The 25,604-nt window shown below is 37.1% G+C and overlaps 4 protein-coding genes across 4 annotated transcripts; 1 reads left to right on the top strand and 3 right to left on the bottom strand.

The window, feature by feature from the left end:
* Positions 1-4,374: 4,374 nt before the first annotated feature.
* LOC133704327 (probable CoA ligase CCL5) lies at positions 4,375-6,598 on the bottom strand. The gene is made up of 4 exons (XM_062129127.1): positions 5,189-6,598; positions 4,989-5,056; positions 4,815-4,917; positions 4,375-4,732 (listed from the first exon to the last, which is right to left on the bottom strand). Exons 1-4 carry the CDS (start codon positions 6,596-6,598, stop codon positions 4,610-4,612), a joined length of 1,704 nt encoding a protein of 567 aa, XP_061985111.1. The 3' UTR covers positions 4,375-4,609.
* A 5,200-nt stretch (positions 6,599-11,798) lies between these two features.
* On the top strand, positions 11,799-16,319 carry LOC133706032 (malate dehydrogenase [NADP], chloroplastic). Its single transcript, XM_062131540.1, has 14 exons — positions 11,799-12,175; positions 12,268-12,361; positions 12,772-12,858; positions 13,446-13,530; positions 13,899-14,080; positions 14,171-14,241; positions 14,356-14,446; positions 14,537-14,611; positions 14,731-14,832; positions 14,954-15,076; positions 15,414-15,482; positions 15,566-15,634; positions 15,869-15,922; positions 16,002-16,319. The coding sequence occupies exons 1-14, from the start codon at positions 12,003-12,005 to the stop codon at positions 16,053-16,055; spliced, it is 1,329 nt and encodes a 442-aa protein (XP_061987524.1). The 5' UTR covers positions 11,799-12,002; the 3' UTR covers positions 16,056-16,319.
* Positions 16,320-16,918: 599 nt separating this feature from the next.
* On the bottom strand, positions 16,919-21,200 carry LOC133706031 (NAC domain-containing protein 78-like). The gene is made up of 6 exons (XM_062131539.1): positions 20,739-21,200; positions 20,096-20,373; positions 19,801-19,995; positions 17,898-18,407; positions 17,701-17,818; positions 16,919-17,511 (listed from the first exon to the last, which is right to left on the bottom strand). The coding sequence occupies exons 1-6, from the start codon at positions 20,905-20,907 to the stop codon at positions 17,108-17,110; spliced, it is 1,674 nt and encodes a 557-aa protein (XP_061987523.1). The 5' UTR covers positions 20,908-21,200; the 3' UTR covers positions 16,919-17,107.
* A 1,231-nt stretch (positions 21,201-22,431) lies between these two features.
* Positions 22,432-23,851, bottom strand: LOC133704273 (eukaryotic translation initiation factor 6-2-like). The gene is made up of 3 exons (XM_062129056.1): positions 23,338-23,851; positions 23,065-23,141; positions 22,432-23,001 (listed from the first exon to the last, which is right to left on the bottom strand). The coding sequence occupies exons 1-3, from the start codon at positions 23,467-23,469 to the stop codon at positions 22,707-22,709; spliced, it is 504 nt and encodes a 167-aa protein (XP_061985040.1). The 5' UTR covers positions 23,470-23,851; the 3' UTR covers positions 22,432-22,706.
* Between the last annotated feature and the right edge of the window lie 1,753 nt (positions 23,852-25,604).

Raw genomic sequence — 25,604 nt, 5'->3', positions numbered from 1 at the left:
AAAATGAGCAGATTTGCTTAAACGGTCCACGACCACAAAAATGGTGCTTTTACCATTAGAAGGTGGTAACCCTTCAATGAAATCCATGGTAATATCGTCCCAGATTTGACAAGGAACTGGCAGCGGTTGTAGAAGCCCGGCTGGAGATAAAGTATCAGCCTTATTCTTTTGGCAAACCGTGCAAGAAGCAACATATTGCTGAACCACTCTATGCATGGATGGCCAATAAAATTGTTGCGCCATTCTTTTGTATGTGCGTAACACCCCCGAATGACCTCCAGAAGGTGAATCATGGAATTCCTGTAATAGAAGCTGGACAAGAGTTGAATGAGGGGGAATGACTACTCGGTTATTGTAACACACCAAACCATTCAACCATTTATAGGGAGCTCCCGGATTGGCAGTAGCAAGTTTGCCAATACGAATCATGTAAGGATGCTGGTTGGCTTCCTCCTTGAGAGTCTGCCACAAAGATGCTTGAGGAACAAATAGTGCATTAAGGCTAGGGCTGCCAATTACTCTTGATAAGGCATCAGCGGCAGAATTCTCCTTTCCCGGCTTATAAGTGATTTCGTAGTCATACCCTACTAATTTGGATACCCATTTCTGCTGTTCTGGGGTGACAATGCGCTGCTCCATCAAGTACTTGAGGCTGCAATGATCAGTGTGTATGAAAAATTTCCTGCCCAGCAAGTACGGACGCCACAACCGAATAGCTTGAACAATGGCAAGCATTTCTTTGGCATATGTAGACCATGACAGTTTAGTGACCCCCAATGCTCGGCTCATGAATGCAATGGGTCTCCCGTGCTGAGTTAACACCGCCCCAATACCAGTACCTGAAGCATCAGTTTCAATGACAAAAGGTTCATTAAAATTAGGCATAGCAAGCGTAGGAGTTGAAGTCATCGCTTGCTTCAAGGCAAGGAATGCCGCATCTGCCTCCTCTGTCCACCGAAATAGCCCCTTCTTCAAAAGGTTTGTGAGTGGTCGGGCAATGATTCCATAATTGCGAACAAACTTCCGGTAGTAACCTGTAAGGCCTAAGAACCCTCGCAATTCAGAAACATTAGTTGGGCAGGGCCAATTAAGCATAGATTGAATTTTGCCCTTGTCGGCCTTCACACCTTGGGACGTCACAATGTGACCCAAATACTCCACCTCTTGTTGCCCAAACACACACTTATTCAATTTGATGAAAAACTGATGATGCCTTAATATTTCAAAAGCTGTTTTAACATGTTCAATATGCATGGTCCAATTGGGGCTATAGATTAGAATATCATCAAAGAAAACTAATACAAATTTGCGAAGGTAAGGACGAAATATGGAATTCATGACAGCCTGAAATGTGGAAGGAGCATTACATAACCCAAACGGCATAACCAAATACTCATAATGACCATTGTGTGTGCGAAAGGCAGTTTTGTGGATATCTAAAGGATTGACCCGGACTTGGTGATACCCAGAACGTAAATCAAGTTTAGTAAAGAAAGCAGCCCCATATAATTCATCAAGCATGTCATCAACAGTTGGAATAGGAAATCTATCTTTTATTGTTGCAGCATTTAGGGCTCTATAATCGGTACAAAATCGCCAAGTGCCATCTTTTTTTTTAACTAACAACACAGGAGAAGAAAATGGACTTGTGCTAGATCTAATTAGCCCCAATTTTAACATGTCATGAACTTGCTTTTCAATCTCAGCTTTTTGAAAATAGGCATACCTGTATGGCCGGACATTGATGGGCTCAGTTCCTTCTTTGAGGTTGATGTGGTGGACTATTTCTCTTTGGGGAGGAAGCTGTTGTGGTTCTTGATGAATGTCCGCAAATTCTTGTAACAATTGTTGCATATCAGGTCGGTTCATCTGTGGTGTTTCTTCCCCAGCCGGTTGTAGACACACAGCAAAAATAGAATTGCCCTGCTTCAGCTCCTTTGACAGTGCTTGAACCTGTATCTGCTGAATTGGTTGATTGCCAATTCCTTCCAATTGATGATGCTGATTCATCCATGAAAACTTCATCGTCATCCTTTTCCAATCACAAACCACCGCTCCCAACTGTTCTAGCCACTGGACTCCCAACACCATATCCAACCCAATTAGTGGTAACGAATAAAGAGTTAAGGGAAATGGAATACCTTGCAATAAGACGTGCACATTGTCAAATCTCCCCTGACACCTTAGTGGAACTCCGTTAGCCACTTTCACAGCAAAGGGTTCAGTGGGCACCACCGGTAAATGCAATATTTCAGCTACCCGTTCATTGATGAAATTGTGGGTTGACCCACTGTCAATAAGCACAATCAATTCATGATGTCCCACTTTGACCGAGACTCTCATGGTTTTAGCTGTTGACCACCCCATGAGAGCATGGAGTGAAATTTCAGGTTCCTCATTATCAATCTCATCATCTTCATAACTGCTTTCAAGCAATAACAGCTGCGGCCCCTTACATTTGTGCCCCAATACAAACCTTTCATCACAATTGAAGCAAAGGCCTTGAGCACGCCTTTGTTGCATCTCAGACCATGTTAATCGCTTCATAGGTGATGCAGACTGGGTTTTAAAAGGTGAAGAGACGCCAACAGACCTGGTGAATGGACGATTAGAGACGTCAGTGTTCTTGAATGGTCGATCAGAATTATCAGAGGTTCTGTAGAGTGGCCGATGTGGTTTCTCTTGACGAATTATCTGCTCATCTCTCATCCGTGCCAAACTGATGGCTTCTTTCAAGGACTTTGGCTTAAACATCCGAATTCCATCAGCAATTTCAGGCTTGAGACCACCCATAAAAGTACCCACCAAAGCCTTCGGAGTCCACCCTTGCACTCTGTTTCCCAGCCTCTCAAATTCTTTCTGATATTCCCGTAAGGATCCCGTTTGCCTTATTTTTGATAAAGACTCATCAAAATCTTCGCAATCCGTGGGACCAAAACGAGCCCATAATTCTTCCACAAAAATCTCCCATGATACCTCCTTTTTGTCCTCATGATAAGCCTTGCGTAACCACTGCCACCATTGATTTGCTTCGCCTTCCAAATGAAAAGAAGCCAAAGACACTTTTTGTGCTTCCAAAGTGCCCTGGTATTCAAAAAATTGATCAACACGCGTGAGCCATTCAGTTGGGTCAGTACCAAAATACTTGGGAAATTCGAGCTTAGCCAATTTGGAGGAGAACATTGAGCGGCCACCGTCTGTGGTGTCACGAGATCGCGCACCAAAGGCTTGTCCACTGCGTTCTTGGACATTGCTAGAGTTCGGCTCTTGCCTTGGAAGCAGTACTTCAGAAATTCTGCTAATAGCAGCCTCTAGCTGTTGTAATTTGTCAGTAACACCCATTTCCATCTTGTTGAAATTGTCTTGAAGTCCCCCAAGAGCTGCTTCTAAATTCTCGATCCTCTCTTTATTGGTAGTCATAGTGTGAAAGCTCTGATACCAATGTTAGGTCCCAGTCAAAGCCTTTAAGAAAATAAGAAAATACTCTGCTTAAGGTGAGAATAAACCTTGTAATACTTTTCTTGCCTCTCAACTTGCTGGAAACAATGATTTAAATACAAATAAAAACTTAACTACTTCGCTAATTAGAAGGACATGGAACGGCTAGTTGACAGAGAAATAGCCCCCACTAATTGACTTATTCCTTCTAACTTTATTGACCAATTCAAAAAAAACAAATTAAACAAAATCAGCAATTGCCCACAGCTGAATCCTCATAATACGTGTCCCAGCTCAACCCTCATATCTTGGATTCTTGATAGGCACCCTATTAGACCTTCGTGGTTTATCATCCTGCTCCTAACAATCTTGATTTCATTGGTGTCCAGGATGTAGAGACCCTAATTGAATTATTATCTCCCAGCACACCATAAATTTCATTGGATATCATATAATAAACAATTAGTTTTTGTTTATTTTGATTTAATATATCATATGTTTTATTGGAAGAGAACCGATTCTTGGGATGCATTTCTGAGACCTATATTTTGCTTTGTTCTTCTTTCCGATGACAAATAGTTCCTTGTGAATATGCAGTTTATGTTGACTGCGTGCGTTTTGTTTGCATGTTGGCGATGTTAAAGGCTCTCCAGAAGCACTCAAAATTCTGTAAAATTTCATCCAGCTTGCTTCCGTTTTCTTCTATATCTGACATTCTTATCGAGAATCAGAAGTTGTCCCTCCAGTAATCTTCTCTTTGGGTTTTGCCGTAAATTTTCCTCTATCGTGGGAAACTATGAGATGAACAACAGGAAGCTGTCTTCAATAGAGTGTGAAGTCCGGGTGGGTAGGGGATATAATCTTCGAATTATGACTCGTAATTTGACAATAAAAGATGATGGTCGCAGGTTTCAAAACCATTTTTATTTCATCTTCAGATACCATCACTGCGTCCTATGTTACCTTACACACATGTCTAATCATCCAGAAACCATATTACAAGACCGGAAAAAAAAAGGTTTCAAGAGCTATTTTCTTCTAATTACCTTTTATGAGGTGTTCCTGCTCTGTCTTTCCGGTTAAAATAAATAGGCAGACAGCCCATTTATGTAAGGAGAGATGAATGTTCCTTCATTTCTTGACCCACTAGCAAGTAAGAACTAGAGGGAAGTTACAATTTCGAGGTAATTTGTTGGCTGTGTGAAACAAGCTCCTTCCTCAAGATTTTGCCCGCAGCAGACTTTGGAATGGCGCTGATGAAACCCACTCTTCTTACTTTCTTGTATGGGGCAACCTAAGATTTTCACGCAACAAGATCAGAAGAGTGCAATCTTAGAGTCTACTTTAAGTTAAGGGGAAGAAGTTATCAGATCAACCTGATTAGCAACAAATTGAATGACTTGTTCTTCAGTGAGTTCCGAACCAGCTGCTCTCACCACATATGCCATTGGTATCTGTCCAGCTTCTTCATCTTCCACACTGCAAAAATTGTTAATATATTTAGATAGATCTCAGAGAGGTAAAGAGAGAGATGTGAAAAGACAGCTTACGGTATAACTGCTGCATCAAGTACTTGGGGATGACCCAGAAGAATAGCTTCCAATTCTGCCGGAGCCACCTGCATTTAGCACCAGATTAAACGAATCCCCAAATTTGATGTAGAAAGGAGCTTGGTTTTGGATTGTTGGGAGAGCTAAGCTTTTCGCTGAAACATGATGATCAGAATCGATGAAAAGGCAGGCTGAAATACCTGATACCCGTTATGCTTGATCAGCTCCTTTATCCGATCAACAAGATGAAGAAATCCATCTTCATCAAGATAACCCATATCACCAGTTTTTAGCCACCCATCTGGATCAATTGTTGCAGCCGTAGCAGCCTCATTTCCCAAGTACCCTTTCATTATAGTAGGACTCTTTAACCACAGCTCTCCTTTTCTACCGGGTGGCAAAGCTGATCCTGTTTCAGTATCCACAATCTTAGCGCTGAAAGTCGGCACTAGCTGTCCACAAGAAGCTGGGTGTTTCTTAGCCTGCTCATCAGAGATGAAAAACGTTGCTGCAGCACAGCTTTCTGTAAGCCCATATCCTTGCCTTAGCTCTACCCACGGAAACCTTCGCCTAAACTCATCAGACAATTCCTTGCTCAACGGGGCAGCCCCAGATCCCACCCTTCTTAAAGATGACAGGTCACACTTAACTTTGCTGCCATTCTTCACAAGCCCAAGTATCACTGGAGGGACAGCAGGTATGTTATTAATTTTGTAAGCTTGAACAGCATCAAGCATTGCTTGAAAATCAAATCTTCGCATCAGAACGGTCGTAATCCCTGCACAAAATAATCCTAACCCAAAAAATGCAAGGCCGTAGATGTGAAATATAGGGATGAAGCACAAGAATGTGTCATTTTGCGATGAAGTTGCAAAGACAGACCATTTGAGGAGTGTCATAACGGCTATAAAGTTTGAATGCGTTAATATCACACCTTTGCTTGTGCCAGTAGTACCTGAAGAGTATAGTATAGCTGCAGTGTCTGATTGAGTTATACCGACCTGTGGTAACTCGAGCGGATCACTGTATTCAATCAGTTCTTCGACAGATAGTGAATCGCCATTCGACTCACGAGTTGTGACTAGTGTAGGCACTCCAATTTCTAACAACTTATGCAGCTCCTCTGGTGCTGATATAACAAGTTTAGCACCCGAATCCTGTATTTGTTTAGAAATTTCTGATTTTGTGTTGACGGGATTGGCAGGACTCAGGATTGCTCCAATGGAAAATATAGCGAGACATATAGTCGGATACAAGATTGAGTTTTGTGACAGAAGAAACACCACATCACCTTTTCGGACTCCTAGGCCATTGTACAAGCCTGATGCAAGGGCACGGATGGATCGATGGAGCTGTGAGTAGTTGACTTGGTGGTTGGTGGCCAAATCAATAAGGGCAACTTTAGTCTGAGCATGATCAGGATGAGGGAATTGAGAAAGCACATAAGTGGAAGTGTCTATGTCATGTCTGGTGGGAATTTGGAAATTCTCTCCGAGCTGATGCAATGAGTGGTAAATCCCGGTTAGTGGATCGAAACCACTCTTGGATTGGGCAGTGCCAGCTTCCTCCTCCGTGATGATTCTAGTCGTCCACGATTCTTCGACAGACATTTTTTGGTGAAATTTACTAAGCTACTGACAATGTCCTAGACTGAACCCTGCGCTGCATAATGTCTATATAAGCAATTGCTATTTATACAACTATACAATGAACCTAAAAGAAAATGAGTTTTCACTGTTTGTTACTGTTGCTCAGCCTAAATTCATTTTTCTTAATTCTTATTTTTTTTAATTACCTTTACTTTTAATTCAAAAGGCATGTTACTAATAAAAAAAAATATTTTGGTAAAAACAAATATGAAAGAATCGGATTTGGTGGCGTAATTTTTTATTTGGATAGATTATGAAAGCTTACCTAAAATATATTGCCGGAAAATTGGTTATGACATGGAATATTAACATTTGTAAAACTTATTGTGTGTAAATATAATATTAATCTATTTAATATTATATTTAGGAAACAAATTTTTTTCTTATTTAATTTTATATTTTTCTATCCAATATTATTATGTTTTTGTAGTTTTTTCTATTTAAAGGAGATAATTTTTCTAGTATATTTTTCATATTCAATATTATTAGAGTTTTCTAGTTTTTTTATATATATAAAAAATTGTTATAATATTTAACAAATGAAAACTTAAATGAATAAAAACTGAATATTTTATAAACGAATTCCTCAACATGTAAACTATATTTGAACCTGGACAATCAACATTGGTAAACACGTCGACGATTGACGTATTAGCCGGCTAGAACGATATGATCAACTAGATGGATAAAAGAGACGTGAAGTCATGCGTCTTCATCACATGCCATGGAACCTTGTCTTTCTTCTGAAGGCTTAATATACTGCTGCCGCCCAGAATATAAAGAAGTTAAGTTTGATGAAAATAACAAGACAACAGGCTAGTTTACACTTGTGAGAGATCACTTCATCAGTACTACAGAGCCATATGGACCAGGTCTTGAAAAATTCGTTCTTGTCCTCTTATTTTTCCAGGTGGGAGTTTTAACTTTTGAGGACCCAATACTGGGAAAATGTCAAGGCTTTTAGCATATTACATTATTTCTCAAGCATCATAAGTAGTGCCTAAAAGAGGGCAAAGACCACCTTGGAATTACCCTTTAGTCTCCATCGATAGTCCTTGATCCTTAAAAGTTTGTTTCCAAAGATCTAGCTAGTTGTCTTGTTCGATAGGCGGAATCAAGTTATTACTCTGCTTCCTTGTCTATCAGCGTTCTATACTGAGAAGAAACTGTCCACCCACCAGTGCTTGTGTGCTAGGGAGAGACCTAATAAGACTTGCAGTCAAACGAATTAATGATATTAAAGCTTGATTCTGGGAGGTTCTGAAAGATGTCTATGCCTGCTCAAATCATTATCAGAAACCGAAGGGACCATTTTATCCAAGGATTAAGAAGAAACTGGCACACCGACTAGTTTTCTTTTTGGTGTTGGACCTGTACAAGTGCCCTATAGAGACATAAGATCCTAACAAAGTAACAATAACATTAGCTAAAGCCTTTTCCACTTCTTAGGATACTATAAAGTACTACGCAACATGGAATCTTTCCTTCTCTTTCCAAGTTGATATGAAAGGTCATCTGAACGAGAAAGTAAATAGCATCCATTTCTTCACTTTTATTAATTTACTGAATAGAACAGGTTGACGAACTGTTGGAATTGGAGCTGGAGCTGTTCCATTCTGGTTCTCGAGACCTCTGCTTGCTCTTCAAGTCTTGTTTCGGTGCCGTTTCAGGCAAAAATGGCTTAACTGTTGCAGAAGGACCACTGTACTCGAATCTCAACCCAATTTCAAGTTGCTTTGGTTTAAGAGGCTGGGGGTTCAAAACGCCTGAGCATGGATCAACTGCAAGACCACCTGTAAGATAGCAGGATAGGGACTCGCTGGAGTTTGTCCACAGATGGACTCCTGAACTCGGCACCTCAATAGCTATATTCAAGTCAAGATTCTCGGGCTCTGACTCTTTAACCTTGCTTGACAACATGGACTCACCGCTGGAGTTTGTCCACGGATGAGCTCCTGATTTCTGCTCCTTCCAGCGCTCGACAAGAGACTTGAGCTCTGGCTGTTTAAACATGAACCCATCATGACTTGAACAAGGTTTGCCATCTATCATAATCAAACCCGTATGAAATTGGGGTTCAATTCCATCATTATGGGGTTTTAGGGGAACAGCCATTTTTATTGTCTCTTTAACTCGAGAAAGAAAGTGTTGGCTTGCTTTTGGTGTCTTAAGATCATAACTTGATAAGCCTTTTTATGATGATAGCAGAGGCTAATTAAGCTCAATCCGCTCCACATTTTACATTTTTTCAGGAACAAGATTCTCTTTTTTCAGTTTTCAAATTGATATGGAAGGTGAAGATGCACTCCTATCTGTGTCAGAATCGAATAAATAATTAAGGTGAGAGACACTGATATTTAGCATCGAAAAAGTAACTTGTATCAAAATTAAGGCATGAGCTGGATTCAAATAAGGATAAGTGGAGATCAAGAACGTCAAATATATGTGTTTTTCCACCGGTAATGATAATTGATGGGGTTTCTATCTATTTGGAGTGTCTAAGTTTGAGAATCTTTGGCTTTTGAGGGTTTTTTTTTTTTTCAAAAGGCAAAAAGTAAAATTCTGAAAAGTACTTTAAAATTTTTTTGGAATAAAAAAATTAAAACCTGCAAAACAAAGCTATTTTAAGTTTTATTTAAATAAAAACATTATAACAGCACATATTACTAATCACTTTTACGACACAATGTAAATACTGTAAAGATAGAAAGATTTATACAGAAAAAAAATAGAGAGATGAAGATGAAGAAAAGCAGAGAGTGACTCTGTTAAACAGAGAATCACTCTCTGCTTTTCTTCATCAACAACTGTTTTCTTCTTCATTTTTTTCCCTTTTCATAAAATTAAGCAAGTTCTTTGAAATGTTCTTGAAAGAGTCTTTTATTTTACCATCTAAGATTCTTGGATCTTCTGTATTAGTTCTGTAGTTGTATTTGTCTGGCCTTGATAGAATCCAAAGGCCAAACAATCATCAATCCCAACACAACCTTCCCTTCTTTGTTTTTTCAAGGAGAGGAAAACAGACAAAATCATAAAATTGTGTTGGCAGTTTAAAATTAGTTTGAAAATACATAAACTCGTCATATCGAGTAGAACACCCCGTACTTCCTCGGAGATAGGAGGAGCCGTCCCAATAATGATTTCATCTTACTTTTGGATCTATGAATTGAGCAAGCCCAATAAGATGGGCCTGTCCCGGTCCATGTTGAGTGGAAAGGTGGTCCAGCAAATTAACAATCAGCCACGAGCAGCAGGCTCCTGGTCCCTCGTCCTCCAAAGTCCAACCTGCCAATGCCCCTGGCAACAAAACATCCCTTCGACCAGAAGAAAATTACAGATTGGCAAAAATCTTTAAATGGATTAAAAATTGAAGCATGAATGATCGTTACACTATTCACCGTGTTTTGGAAATTTCTCGTTGGATTTTTTTTATTAACATAAATATCTGAATTAATATGCGTATATCTTGACTAATTTTATAAGTTTTGAAATTAATAATTATATAAAAACTAATAACATCTAAAAAACAAATCTAAATTTTAACTAGTTAAAATGTACCTCTCAAGATTTTTCTCATTGAATTCTCAATACACTGGGTAGTATAATATGTCTTAAATAAAATAATAATGACTATAACCTTTATGTTATAAATTGGATAATCATATCCAAATTAGTGTCCACGTTACCCATGTTTTAAAAAAAGACACTGAAACAAGATTTTATCATATATTTTTTCAAAAAAATATTAGATATAGAGAAATATATTATTATAATTTTTCTATATTTTTTAGTGTGTTCATAACACGTATTATTATCAAATACATCTTTATAAAAGTGTATTGAGTCTGGTATTCAACAAATCCAGTTGTTGTTAGGTCTAGTCAAACCCAAACCCAAAAGTTGATGGGTCTGACAACGCGTGCCATACGTAAACAGCTTGGCTTGATGCACTACCAAGCTAATATGGTGGGCCTGTCGTGCATTATCTAAGGGTGTTGAGCTCGATGATTTACCAATGATTTTTTTCATCGCACCCTGGGTATAACGGATGCACTACACTAATGGATTTAAACATAATACATAAATCTAATGTTATTAATTCTATAGATTTTTACATAAAATCTTATAAGAATTTTCCTCAACCACAAGCTTAATTAAATAAGTCCATGCTTAATCAACACTATTATATGTATTAAAGTTTTTCATGACCTGTCATCTCTCTATCTTTTAGTTAAGTAAAATAAGTAGAATACAACTTATAATATAACTAAAAAATATCATAAAGCTAAAATTACATTATAGTGTTTTCTCTTTACAAAAAAGATAATAATCATAAGTTATAATACTCCATTATTTACTTCATACATATTTGAGAATATATCTTTATAATATTATTGTATTTTATCAAAGGATATTTACTTCAGCATCCGAGAGTTACCACATTCATCAAAAGAAATTTTTTGCAGGTATAAATTACCTTAACCTATCGAGCACTAAATATAAGTTATCAATAACTGTAACTAGAGAGAATAAATAACATTGTTAAGGCTAATTGATTAACTAATTATCAACCCCGAAACTTTGTTTCGAGACTACTTTAATTTTTTGAACATCATCCCTTGATTTAATAAATAATATATTATTTTAAAAAAATAATATTTTAATATATTTAGTTAAACAAATCAATTTACTATTTTTTTTAGACAAAAATCACTATAAAAACCATCCACTGTAAATGAATTTGTTTTTATATGCTTATTTAAGGAATCCAATAAAATGATCCAAGAAAGAAAATTTACAGTGTACTTAAAACTTTACCATGTGAGGAACATTCAATACCCTAAACTTTACCAAGCTACATGACATATTGGCATCCATTCCCAAGTTGATTTCTATTAACAATGACCTTTTTTACCTCATTATCATCAATATATGCTCGGTATATAAAAAAAAATGAGAATAAAATTGAAGCCAACCAATGTTGGTGAGCTTGACTATTCTCTCACATGGTAGAATCCAAGTAGCAGCAGACATCCCCAATGGGTACTCTGCCTAAAGTCTTCGATTATTATCAAGAAGTAGATAGATTTCATGGATTGCATTTTGTAGCCAGGTGTCATATGCATGGCCTTATACTACCCTCTCTTCTCTTCAAATACTAATCACCACCCCCTTCTCTCCTTTCTTTCGTGCTTTTTTCTTGTTTCCTTCTTCTTCTTCTCCCTCCAAACCACAGCCTCTAATTTAAACCCCTTCACCCTCTGTCTTTCTCCACCATTGCTCTGAGTTCTCTCTTAAAACCCTTCTTCACTCTCTCTTTTTCTCTATCTAGTTTTTTTCTAAGCTTATTTTCTTCCCTGCTACCATGTCTGTGGCAGACCTAACCACACCCCCTGTTACCTCCACATATACAAAGACAAGCAGTCGCTTACACTCTCCACAGCTTTCTCTCTCATCAACCCGTCTCTCTGTTCACTTTAGTCGCTCGCCGAGACCAAACCCTCGAGCCCAAAACTTCAAGATCACTTGCTCTGTCAAGTAATTAAGCTCCTCTCTCTTTCTCTCTTCTTTCTTGATGCGCGCATAATTAGTTGACTTCCTTTTACTGTGTTTCTTTCTTCTTTGAGCAGTCAAGCTCCATCCCCAGTTGCAGTTCAGACTGAAGAAGCCAAAAACAAGTCTGAATGCTTTGGTGTTTTCTGCCAAACATATGATCTCAAAGCTGTAAATGCTTCTACCCTTCGTAATATTTGTGCGCATGCTTATGTCTAATGCAATTATGCTCTGCATATTTTGATCATGTTTAATTATTGTGTTGAATAAGTTAAGTCTTTTGGGGCAACTAGCTCTTATAAGACATGACTGCACAGTTGCTGTTTGTAAATACGAGCTACAATGTTAGTTTCCTTTCTTTCATGTCTGTTATTAGTAAAATTTGCTGGTTTTCTTTCATACTAAACTTTATAGATCTGTCGACTTGAATTTTTTATTGAGTTAATAAAACACAAAGGTGGCTAAATATTTCTATGATTTGTCAGTTATTTACAATTTGTTGTCTTTTCATGTATCCTTCTTTTGTTGTCTTTGCTGTTGGATTTATTTGGTTCATGTCGAATGGATTGATATATATACAGGAAGAGGAGACAAAATCATGGAAGAAATTAATTAATGTAGCGGTTTCAGGTGCTGCCGGGATGATATCTAATCACTTACTTTTTAAAGTAAGCAACCGTAATTCTTTCTCTCTCTCTCTTTTTTAGGATCATATGATGCCGATTTTTCCCTCTCTGGGTACAGAAATACTCTCAACTTGTTAGTGAACTAGTGAAAGCATTTATAGAAAGCTGTTGCATAAAACTAAAAGGTCTGCATTTGAAAGGGGACTGCTACTTATAATAAAGTTCAGAAACTCAAGAAGTAGCCACGATAAGGAATCTAAATAAACCAACTGGAAGGTGTTTTAGCTTTGATGAAGGGCATACCTGGATGTTCATCGTGTTTCGTTACATATTGGATTTAGGATTTGGAAGAGAATGTCCGGGCTCTGTTGTGGCAGTTACTCTTGTTTTCTCTAAATGCCTGGTAGAAGTGTTTCAAATGCCAAGGCAAATGTGAATAGATCATTAATTTCTGTAAAATCTCTAAATCATGCCCTGATAATTAACCTTCATCTTGTTGAATGCCACAGTAGCATTCGTTTGCATTTGAACTTCAGGAATTATTTCTGTAGGCCCAACAAATTTTCTATATGAACGTTAATATTTTTGCTTGTATCTGAATAGACCACTGACTTGTCCTCTTATCCCAGCTTGCATCTGGTGAGGTTTTTGGCCCAGATCAGCCAATTGCGTTGAAACTACTTGGATCTGAAAGATCATTCCAAGCTCTTGAAGGTATTATCTTGAGTATATATATTCACATAAAATTTTTAGAGGATCAGATATAAATGTTTTTTCTATCTAGCGAGCAGGTAATCAGCATATGCATGTATCTTTCACATAGATCAAAATTCTTGATGGATTTCCATGCGTAGAGACCAAGACACATAATTATATTAATCATAAAGAAAAGGACTTAAAATTCCCTGAATCTAATGCTCATAAAAGAAACTGGCATACTTTTGGAGCAATCCTGGAAAGTCATAATTGAACAGATATAGAATACATTTTATTGTCTTTGGATGCATGATGAACTTCTTGTAACTTGGAATGACAATTCAGATTTCTCCATGCTTTTCAAAATGTTGTCTTTATACAAGCAGGGGTAGCAATGGAACTTGAGGATTCCTTGTATCCATTGTTGAGGGAGGTGAGTATCGGAATAAATCCTTATGAGGTGTTCGAAGATGTAGAATGGGCCCTTCTGATAGGAGCAAAGCCGCGAGGGCCTGGGATGGAACGTGCTGGCTTATTAGATATCAACGGGCAGATTTTTGCTGAGCAGGTACATTCTTCATATTCACATCTTGTAATCTTTTTTTTGTCTTTGTTGCTGCTTTTTGTTTTTTATAGTCATTTGTTTTAAACATGATAGGGAAAGGCTCTTAATGCTGTTGCATCTCGTAATGTCAAGGTGATAGTAGTTGGAAACCCTTGTAACACCAAGTAAGTAAACATATTAATGCCACCAGTCCAGCTTTGGTTACCTTTGATTCCTCTCACTGCTTATGTGGCTCCCTTTGATTCTTCTCATTGTCATCTCGTTTCTTCTTGGTGCAGTGCATTAATTTGTTTGAAAAATGCTCCAAACATACCCGCAAAGAATTTTCATGCTTTAACAAGGTTGGATGAGAATAGGGCAAAATGCCAGGTAACTATTGATCTTGAATATTACCTTTTTCCATAATCAGCGGAAAACATCCCTTAAGCCAATAAGCTAAAGTGGTAATGATTTTTGCAGCTTGCCTTGAAAGCAGGTGTTTTCTATGACAAAGTGTCAAATATGACCATATGGGGCAATCACTCAACCACTCAGGTTACCTTTGTTTTCTTTTTATTATTACTGTTACTATTATTTTTTGTGTTGAAAGGAGTGTGCTTGCGTTGAATTCCCCTGGTCTATTCCGAAATGTATTCCTTTAAGATTTTCTGCAGGTTCCAGACTTTCTAAATGCTAGAATCAATGGTTTACCTGTCAAGGAGGTTATCAAGGATCACAAGTGGTTAGAGGAAGAGTTCACTGAGAAGGTCCAGAAGGTAAGACTTGTTACATCCTGAGATTTACAGAACGAATAAACATGACTACTGGAATGTGCAATGAACCAGCATGGTAATTGTGGAAACCCAATTGGGTGTATACTTGTACTTTGGTTTGCAGAGAGGTGGAGTGCTGATTCAGAAATGGGGACGGTCTTCAGCTGCATCAACTGCTGTGTCGATTGCTGATGCCATGAAGTCCCTAGTAACTCCCACCCCTGAGGGTGATTGGTTTTCTTCTGGAGTAAGTTCATGTTGGGTTGGATGTGGAGTATATGTTTTCCCTTTTGTGCTTTTGCGTTTTATGCAAGTTAAGAACCAGGCTGCAATTTCTGAAGCATCATACAGTTACAGATTGTCATTTATACTTTACACAGAGAAAACACTAGGAATAGAATTCCGGATGCCATTCAATTAGGTTTACTGTCAATCCTGCAATGAAATTTATTCCTCATTGCAGAGTGTAGCATCACCTCTATGTAATGATCAAAGATCTTAATGAAATATTCAAGTTGGCATCCTCATTTGCTTAAACTTGCTTCAGTTGCATCTCCATTCTCATAATTTACATGAAAACGCAGGTTTATACCAGTGGGAATCCTTATGGTATAGCACAGGATATAGTTTTCAGCATGCCTTGTAGATCAAAAGTAAGTTCTCTTTTAGAAATTTCCTTCCTTCATACATGTATATGTTGAGTACCGCTGCTACAAAAATTGTTCGCATTTTCCAGGGAGATGGTGACTATGAACTCGTCAAGGACGTTACATTTGATGAGTATCTTCTCAAGAGAATTGCTAAGGTACACGTTCATTGTACAGATTGAGAGTCCGGTGAAGACATCGCAAGCATTTGCGAGAATGATTGCAGTAATTTTGTTGATTGTGTCCTCAGTTTTGGATGTTCTACTTCTGAAGACAACAGGATAGTTTCCTATGATTTGATTGTTTCTAGCAATGTACATTAAGATGCACGCATGCTCACCTAGAATTTACACACATGGACCAGTTTTTTATGTTTTGCCGTCATTTTGCAGTCTGAAGCTGAATTGCTAGCTGAGAAGAGATGTGTGGCCCACCTCACAGGAGAGGTTGATGTCAAACTAATTACATCGTTGCTTCCTAGTGCTGATTCTGCCCATCAATTACTAACTATTCTGCTCTTTTCAGGGTGTTGCATTCTGTGATCTACCAGAAGACACGATGCTTCCTGGGGAAATGTAATAAAAGTCACTCACAGTTCTTGCTTGCTGGAAGTCTTCTTACAGCTACTGAAATGGAGCTCGTGGAATAGAAACCAGATGATGTAATTAGATCGTTACTCAAAATGATCCGGAACAGCCTTAGCTGGTAATACTACGCAGTATGTCCAGTTGGTAACTTTTAGTTTACAAATCATTGCTGTTGTTGGGTCTTGAAGATCAGATGGTCATTGCAAGATGTACTTTAATATTTCCTTTATTGATATAGATACTTGTGCTTCTACAATTCTATGTTTTAAGATTGCGTTTGTACAGTGGTTAGTTTCCGGTATAAAAAATATGAAAAGAACAAACATAAGAAAAAATACGTGTTTAATTGAAAAAACAAAATTACTATATTGAAGATTGTTTTTACAAAAAAAAAAGAATTAATTAAAAATACATTAAAGTATTTTTTGTTTTTAACATAACACATTAAAACTGATAAAAATACTAAAAACAAATAATTTAATGTTTTTTTTTTTAAAATAAACAAACTCACACTAACTACAGAGAACTACAGCTCGTAATCAACGTAAAGGATGGAAAACAATCATCCAATTCTAAAGGTGTTGAGAAGTGTGCTTGAGATTATTTTAAATACATCAAAACGATCTTTTATTAATTTTATTTTAAATAATAACACATTAAAATAATCTAAAAACATTAAAAAAAAAATTCAATTAAACCGCAATGCACCATAGGCCATCATCTTGATTTAGAAATAGGACTTGGACGGTAAATCACCAAACAACGATTAATGCAGCCCATGCATAAAAGCCAGTGAAATTCAGAACAAATAACCAAGATGTGCAGTTCAAAAAAAAAAAAAACAGTAAGTAGGCATTGTGAGCAATTTCATATGATTACAGTGAAATGAAGTCAAGCATGAATAACAATCATAAAGTAATGGTTTATCTTGATGTCAAGCTGTCCTAATAGATCTATATGGAATTAACTAACAACAAATCCCTAAAATACTCAACCAAAAAACAGGATTTGGGCACCTCTTAGGCAACTTCATTCACCTTAGGTTTACTTGGCACAGATACAGGTCCCAATTTTATAACTTACAGAGAGAATTAGGACCCAAAAGAACATCAAGAAGAGCCAACCCCGTGACACCACAGACTCTGCCTTGCCTGAGAATAAGCTAGTCATCGGCACCCAACTGGCAGGACCACCTTCTTGTTGTGGCAAACCAAAAGAAAGGATGACATCAACATTCCCATTCTTGCCAAATGACCACTCCGTCCCATTGCCACCTAAGCTCATGTTTTCTATTCTTATCATACCAGCAGTAACATGAATTGAGCTGGAAGATGCTGACTGTATGCGAAGAGCAGCATCCTTGGAAGGGAACTCGGAAGCAAGTGCAGGGGGTGCAGGAATTTTCCCCAACATGTGACTGGCCTGCTTGATGAATGGATATTTGAAATCTGCACCATAAATGAGATACAGAAGAATGAGCCCAGAAAAACAAGGAAATGTCAAAAATAGTGGCCAGCGGGCGAAATTGAGTCCAACTGAATCATGTAGATCTATCAAACAAATCTAACATCCCTAAACGGATACAGGTTAGCAAACCATAAAGAGTATTGATGAAACAAACCGGAATCTAAATTTACCAGAATCAAATTCCATAGCCTCTGGCTTTTGCTTTGATGAGGATGGACCAACATTGCCATGTGTTTCTAATGGTTTTTGGATTGCCTTCAACACTTCCTCAGTTCCACCCTTGACATCCTGTTATGCAGTTACTAATTAATTGCCGCATGCAGTTCAATCAGTGAATTAAGCAATGAAGATTTGAGTAAATTCTTACATCTTGCGGAGGAGGTTGTTGATTGGAAACAGCAGTATCACTTGCAAAGATATCAGAGGGATCAAAAGACATATTCTCATCATCAGCATCAAAGAAATTGAGGTACTCTTCCAGCATGTCAAAACCTGAGGAATCTCCGCCAGTCTCTGGCTCCACAGGATTTGAAAGATCATTAGCTTCCAGGAAAAGTGCTTCACTCTGTGGAAGATTATTGAGAGCGTCCAAGTATGATTCATCAAACAAATAATTCACATCAACAGCATTCACATTATTCATTGGCTCCACGTTGTTGTATTCATTTTTTACTGCATCTGTATCATATTGCCCAGGCAAGTCCAAGTTCTCTTCAGCTGGCAGAGATGTACCATGTCGATTTTCAGCCCCTCTTAACATGGGCTTTAGATCATCTTCACTGAAGTCTCTGGGCTGCTCCACATAGTTGCTTGCTTCCCCATAGTAGAAGTTTTGTGGAAGGGCAGTATTTTCAGATGTAATTCCAGTGTCGAAATTCTGGCCAAAAAAAGAAACAGAATGGTGAAAAATTTAATTGGTGGTGAGGCCTTTAATCATGAAATGCAAACATGATGGATTAACGCATGAAAGCTGGGCAGAGGAGCATGGATCACAAGTAACGCTGAAAAAACAGACAATGCTTGAAAACACACCCACAACAGATTTATAGATCTTCACTGTGGAAAAAACACATAACCAACAGAGCATATACTCTAAATAAGACAAATCAACAAGTTGGAGGACAAATATGTTTAATCTTTTTTACCATAACCCAATAATAGAAAAGGTGAGCAAACAAGGACAACTTTGTGATCCAAATTAACAGCCAGGTACTGAGATTCTAAATAGAAAGTGAGTCCATTTGGGGGAATATGGCAATACATCTGAGAACAAGTAGTCCCCGATGAATATATGACAAGCCTAGGTGCAATAACCAAGATTGTCAAGCACAGAAGTCAAGGAATAAAAAAATGCAACATAAAATGACATAGCTTAGCGATCCAAAATACAGCTAAAGCATGGTAACTCTTATTAGGAAGCTAGCCCTTCAGAGGAATAACGTGAGAAGTCTGATGACATATTGACCCCAGAGAGCATGTTACAGAGACTAGGTGCATTAGTTTGCAACTGCAATCAATACATAGCTGATCAAAAGGGGGGAAAAACACAAGGAGAACCGGAAAGTAGATCCTTTTTTCTCAGGAGCTTGGAGAGAACTTCAAGCCTCAAAGAAAACACCTTGAAAATTATCAGATGGCAAAAACGACTTCAAGCTGTTGTGGTCATGTAAAAGTGGCAATCCTTTTATACAAAAAAGTTACAATGACTTAAGCAAAGTGAGAAAAAAGAAGAAGCTATCATTAGAAAATAGGACTGCCGAAACAAGTTAAAAGTTTTAATATAGTCCTCATCAAGGTAGGAATTGACATATACACATGTGAGATCAAGCATTTCTAGATTAAGAACTTGTATCCAGATTTTTTATTGCCCTGACAAAATATGCATTCTATGATTTTGAAATTTTAACATATATTACTTGGGAGTTTAAAATGATGACAACTTTGCTTATACAATGTACAGAATAAGCAACATTTGGTACTACCACTTATACAAGCAACCAAATGGCATTCCATGCTTATGAACTCCCCGCAAATACAAAGATTCGGTACTACCACCTAAACAAGCAACTAAATAGCATTCCATGCTTATGAACTCACCACAAATACTTTTGTTAACTTCTTTGCATGTAAATGTTTTCATCCGCACCTCAAATTCATAGAGTAGGTCTAATAGATTTTCTTAAATTTATGCATTTCTATACTGAGATCCATTTAATTTCCAACCAAACAATTCAAAATAATATACCACAAGTAACCATACAAGTACAAACCTGGCCAAGCTCATTCATTTCCAGGTATGCATCATCACCAACTGGTGCTTCTTCAGTCAACACCATCTCTTCACTTGGCAACAGAGGCACTTCATCATCATCCCATTCCTCCTCAATAAACGGTGCCCCATACTGCTCCCCATTCTTTGGTCCTGTCCCGCTCTTTTGGAAAATCCTGCAAAGCACAAATGCATCCTTCCCCAACAAAAAACACAAGACAATCAACACAAAAAATCCCAACAAATTTACAATAAAAATAAAAGCTTAGACATCTTTTCTAAGATATCAATCTCACTTGAGCAATTCCCGCTTTCTCCAGCTCCTCATCAACAAGGCGGTACTCATGCATTACCCAATTAGAGCGCTGACCACGTGGAGCTCGACCCTGATGGTACACAAGGGTCTTCTTCATCCCCACAACTTGTGAGTTCTGACGAATAGGCCGATCTTTCCCAGTCGTCTTCCAGTAACCTTTCTCAGTAGCACGATTCGTCTTAGACCCATTTCCATACTTCTTATCCAACATGCTAAAAAAATACCATTCTAAATCCCTGCTCTTCAACTTCGACTTATCTACAAAATCCACAAACCGAATCCCCACATCAATAATAATCATTGATTAATAAGCCACCATTGCAAGACTAAATAATAATCGCCAAACTTAACTTTTAACTTAATTAAATCACTTTACCATCCATAAACCCCAGTCAAGACAAGCTAATAAAGCCAATTACTTGCCTATCAATAATTATAAGAGCCCAAGTCAAATTTTAATTCAAAATCAAAACCTAATCAAGCTAAATCACTAGCTAATCTACGATTAAACAAAAGAAAGGCATCAACTGCTTCACAATTAAGCAAAAATCAAAGAATTTATGTAATTAGTGAAAGAGCTAGACACGTGGATCTAAAGAGAGAAAGTTGTAAAAAGTTGCAACCTGGAAGATCCCACGGCTCAGATTTATAAATATCGGTGACGGAGATGGCGTCGAAGCGGAACGGTTTGTTAGTGACCTTCCGTTTAAGGTAGTACCGGACAAGTTCCTCATCGGTCGGGTGGAATCGGAACCCCGGAGCGAGTGAAGTTGCAGAGTCACTACGGCCCATCAAAATCAAAACGAGAGTTCGTTTTAGGGTTAAAAGAAAAGACTAAGTAGTTTTCAGAAGAGAATTTTAAAGAAAAAACCGAAATTCTTAGGGTTAGGGTTTATATGCTTCAATCGGAATCTGAAAGTTGACGAGAGACAGACGAAGGAGAAGCCATCATTTTGGCGTCAAAAAGTGAGAGTCTCTCCTTTCTTTCATTTTCTATTTAATCACAAACAAGGAGTTGATTTTTTCGAGGAAAATTCGGAGAGGGAAAAGCTCAAGCGACAAGGAGAGGAAAATGTGAAGTATCGCTTGTGGCAATGTGGCGGTTTTTGACGGGCTAGTTTGGGTTTAGAAAGTGGGGCCTATTTGCTGAGTTGAGTACGTGGCGTGTAAACAAACTGAAGCGTGGGGAAATTGAGATTGCACCCGCGAATGGGGCTTTTTGGTAGCTTTTCACAGTGAATAATATATTTTTTTATTTTTTTAAAATTTATTTTTAATTATTGATATATTAAAATAATATTAAAAAATAATAATTTAAATTTAAAAAATTAGTTTTTTGAAAAACGCTTTTAAATGAGAAAACAATCGGGCTGTGAGGCAGGTGTTAGAGTACTGACGCAATTGCATCCGTCAAGGTAAGGAGAGAGAGCGAGAGGAGCGAGGGGGTGGGGACGAAATGACGGTCATGTCCTTATGGTAGGCGTGAGTTTTACTGATTCTTTTCTTGTTCTGGAAGGAAAATCTTTGTTCTTGTTTCTGGATTCTTCTATTTATTTTTTATTTTGACTGGACTTTACAGGGGTTGTATGTTTATTCGTCTATACTGTATCTCATTATTATTTTAAAAACTTTTTTGTAAAAATAATTTTTTTAAAATAAAAAATATTATTTTAATATATTTCTAAATAATTTATTTTAAAAAAACAATCTCTAATAAATTATCTAATATTACATTAAATTCACGTGATAGTTAATTATTTTCCGTTGAAAAAAAGAAACCGGTAGTTGCATGTGTTTTTGTCTCATACTCGTAGCATCCAGCTCCAGGATTGATTTGACCCAAAATTTACATCATATGTTAAATAAGTTATTTGACAAATCAATCAAAGTTATGATTAAAAAACAAAAATAACAGTTATTGACTAAGAGGATGTTTGAGTACACAGTCCAGTTGTACTTTTTACAATTTTAAATTTACTTCAATGTATTAATATGAAAAATATTAATTTTTTAACATATTTTTAAATAAATATACTTTAAAAAATTAACCACTGTTCTAAATACGGACTTGGCAGGTTAGGATGTATTTCCAAGTTATGGACTAATTTGCAAATATTGAGGAAAAAATTACCAATTCATCCTGGTAAGAAAAAGTTAGCAGTCAGATAAAAAAAGAATTTACAGTGGCAAATCCATGACACCCCCGCTTGGCAACAAGAACAATACTCAAAATTGGATTTATATCTTCATGTAGCATTCTAAATCTCGCTGTTGGTTTTGAAATGGGTGATAGTTGCCCGTATAAAAAAATTCATCAAAATTTAACTCTCATTGAATTAACTTGCAACATGAATCCACCCAGGTGAGAGCAAGGAGCAAATATACTGTGGCAGAGAACATGAGAGGGGGTGCAAATAATGGCAACCGATTCTAAAGAGATTGTGAGCCAGTAGCATAAAGGGAACTTAAAACCCATTCTGAAAGCATGTATTCTTGATCAGATAACAAAATCTGAATCAAGAAGTTTTGATGTTTAGCATCACAGGAGGATAAGGTGTCAGTTGACAGGTAAGAGAATGGCTAATGTCAAGTCAAACATAACTGTCAATTAATGATTTCCTCATCTCATCAACAATGGCAATAGGTTGGGATTCTCTAAACTTGAAGACACTTTCAATGACAGATAGCTCAGTAGCTGTAGTGTCCGACCCACAAAAGGATGTCCAGTCATTTACTGTCATTCCAGCGGCTATCACTTCGCTGCCGCGGTTTACAGTACCGGCAACTAAAGGGACCTGGAGAAGGGTGGAAAGCTCATCCAGGTCTTCAATGGATGTACGAGGATGGACCTGTCCATAGATCAAACACAAGATTTTAGTGGAAGTTCTGTGATCGCACAACTATTAAAAAGTTTGTTCGAGCCTTCAAGGGGAAGCCAGTCTCTCTTACCCCACAAGAATGTTACCAGCTATTGTCTGCCGAAAAACTTCAACCCCTAGAACATCAGCTATTATCTCCTCGGTTTCCTGATGAAAGTTGCACGTGACAGTAGATGTGAGCACCCAAAAATAATAATAATGAAAAGTGATAAAATATTATACCTTTCTTTAAAGTGTTCTTCAGAAAGCTTTTTGAATATTCTTAACTTCTAACAAAACCTTTCTTTAAAACATTTTAAATCAAAGTTCCACCAGGTGTAGGGATAAGAAGGCCATGTTATACCTCTGATTCACTTTCAGGACCTGAAATGGGGTACTTGCTACTACCGAAGAATTTGTTCTTGACAGTTTTGAGGAGCTCCAAATAATTGAATGGCACGCAGGGGATGAACCAGCTAGTTAATATAAAATTCATTCGGACAGGTTTCAAGCTTAACTTCAGGTCTCCAACCGAGAGAGAAGCCAGTCCTAACTTAAGGACGTGACAGAGAAATTAAATGAACGATGAGATCAATAATTGTTTTCAGACATCTCCAATATTTCCAAATGATTATAACAACAGCTTGATCATTATGTCATGAAACAAGTAATTCAGGGATATAGAACTTTACCCTGTAAAGGTCAGTGTGCGCAAGGGAACATTATCATTGTTAGGTCATTCAAGCAATCAAACACATAAATTTACATAGTTGGATAACTTTTCTACTTCATGGAACTACTGATTTGTATTAATCACTCAAATGCATTGCAGTACGTCTACAAAATCAGCTGTAATATTCTTTTCCTACTTTCAGAATCTCATCAAACTCACCTTGATCAGTGGTGGTATGAGGCACAAGATGCCCATTCTTGTTACCTGCCAAAAGAGTAGACACTTGCAATCACTAAAGTACAAAGCACTGCATTGCAGATTCTAGGACAAGGCAAAAAAGAACTTCAGAATTCTCACCAGCACATAGCCGTCCAATTATCCGAGTGCCAGCAATTGAGGTCTTAACCACAGGAATGCCATCCTCATTTATAAATAAGTCAGATAACTTGTCAGCTCAGAACTCAGACTACCTGTAGAAGCTTTCTGATCCACCAATAGCAACTAGGCAGCACGCGTTGGTCAACTTAGAAAACACACCAACTTCACAATTATTCTCAAACTGAAGTCCTGCACAAATTCACCCATTACGCAGCGCACAGATGGAGCAACCACCATCTCCTTAATGACATCAAACTTGAAATATAAAGAACACATTCAGTGATCATATAAACAACTAGCATGGAAAGTAATAAACTTACGGGTCGTCATTAATGATGAAAACAAAGATGGACAGAAAGAGATAAACAAGAGCTGCTGTAAGAAAAACAGAAACGCCACTTTCTTTTAAAGAAATAAAATATTAATAACATTCAATTCAATAATTTAAATTCTTAGATAAATTTCTATAATATAATTTATATTATTTTCTAATACATCTTTTAAAATAAAAATTCAAATAAACTTCAAACTTGCACAAACTCATACTATCTTATGTTTAATTTTTATCAAATAAATAGGAATGATAAGATTTAAATTTATGATCGCTTGATCATCAAGATTCTGATTTCATGTCAAAAAACCATCTCAATCCAATAATTAAAATTATTAAATAAAATTATAGAATATAATTTATATTATAATAATTAAGAAAGAAGGAAACTGCACAAGATGTCATCAAATCAATAAATGTTAATAATAATATTTTTAGTTTATGTGTTAATAATATTTTTAGTTAACATGAATAAGCTTCTCGTAACTTTAATTTATAAATATTCTAGTATTTAGTTTGTGATTGTCTCTTAAATAATTATTTTTATTACCATATAATTAAATAAATAATAATATTTTTTAAAAAAATTAAACCCGATAAAATCTTATCTAGATCATGAACTTAACGAGTTAACCTAATAATTTACAAATGGGACAATTTGAAGAACCAGATTTGACCCGTAATTTTTTAAAAAAACTCTCCAAAAAATTTAAAGGTTTTGCTGTTTTTCTTTTCTAAAAAAACTGAACTAAATTAAAATTAATCTAATTTTTAGTTTGATCCGATTCTAAATATATATAAACATTTCTGATTTAGTTGGTTTGTTTTATAAAAAAACAACCCTGATAAACAGTAAAACAATAACAACTTGAAAAGTAAGAAAAAGACAATATCAACATTAAGTTTTGAATTTATATTCGTCCACCATGGCAGGTAATGGCTCGTGGTCGTGGGACCTAATTCCTTCCATTACCAAGTATCAAACCAGATAACTCCCTTCAGCACTCCGCTGCGCATATTCCTCCATCATCGAGGACATGATCAGCTCTGACCAGATGGGTTTATGGTCATGACTAGCTAGTTGCGTGCTGCCCAACAGCTTCCGAAGCGGCAAAGTGGGCTTGGCTCGGCTAATAAAGAGCCTAATCAAGGCTGACGTGACATCACGGGTAAGGCGTTTTGTCCGAGATTCAATTTTATTAAAAGTGGTAGATTAATGAATTGACTTTGTAAATTGGCTGGACTCAAA

The sequence above is a fragment of the Populus nigra genome, chromosome 10 (genome assembly GCF_951802175.1).
Source record: "Populus nigra chromosome 10, ddPopNigr1.1, whole genome shotgun sequence".
Lineage (NCBI taxonomy): Eukaryota > Viridiplantae > Streptophyta > Magnoliopsida > Malpighiales > Salicaceae > Populus > Populus nigra.
This window is presented reverse-complemented; position numbering and strand designations above follow the sequence as displayed.

Bases quoted from the DNA above. Each gene is read 5' to 3' on its own strand.
- LOC133704273 (XM_062129056.1), bottom strand. From the start codon at position 23,469: ATGAATTTTATATTAACTAGCTGGTTCATCCCCTGCGTGCCATTCAAT. The intron at 23,142-23,337 runs GTATAACATGGC...AACTTTCATCAG, and splicing joins GTCCTGAAAGTGAATCAGAG to GAAACCGAGGAGATAATAGC. The intron at 23,002-23,064 runs GTAAGAGAGACT...GTGCGATCACAG, and splicing joins GCTGGTAACATTCTTGTGGG to AACTTCCACTAAAATCTTGT.
- LOC133706032 (XM_062131540.1), top strand. From the start codon at position 12,003: ATGTCTGTGGCAGACCTAACCACACCCCCTGTTACCTCCACATATACA. The intron at 12,176-12,267 runs GTAATTAAGCTC...TTCTTTGAGCAG, and splicing joins AAGATCACTTGCTCTGTCAA to TCAAGCTCCATCCCCAGTTG. The intron at 13,531-13,898 runs GTATTATCTTGA...TTATACAAGCAG, and splicing joins ATCATTCCAAGCTCTTGAAG to GGGTAGCAATGGAACTTGAG.
- LOC133706031 (XM_062131539.1), bottom strand. From the start codon at position 20,907: ATGGGCCGTAGTGACTCTGCAACTTCACTCGCTCCGGGGTTCCGATTC. The intron at 19,996-20,095 runs GTGAGATTGATA...TTGTTGGGGAAG, and splicing joins AGAAAGCGGGAATTGCTCAA to GATGCATTTGTGCTTTGCAG. The intron at 18,408-19,800 runs GTTTGTACTTGT...TTTTTTGGCCAG, and splicing joins AAATGAATGAGCTTGGCCAG to AATTTCGACACTGGAATTAC.
- LOC133704327 (XM_062129127.1), bottom strand. From the start codon at position 6,598: ATGTCTGTCGAAGAATCGTGGACGACTAGAATCATCACGGAGGAGGAA. The intron at 5,057-5,188 runs GTATTTCAGCCT...TGCTAAATGCAG, and splicing joins TCAAGCATAACGGGTATCAG to GTGGCTCCGGCAGAATTGGA. The intron at 4,733-4,814 runs GTTGATCTGATA...TGAAAATCTTAG, and splicing joins TTCAATTTGTTGCTAATCAG to GTTGCCCCATACAAGAAAGT.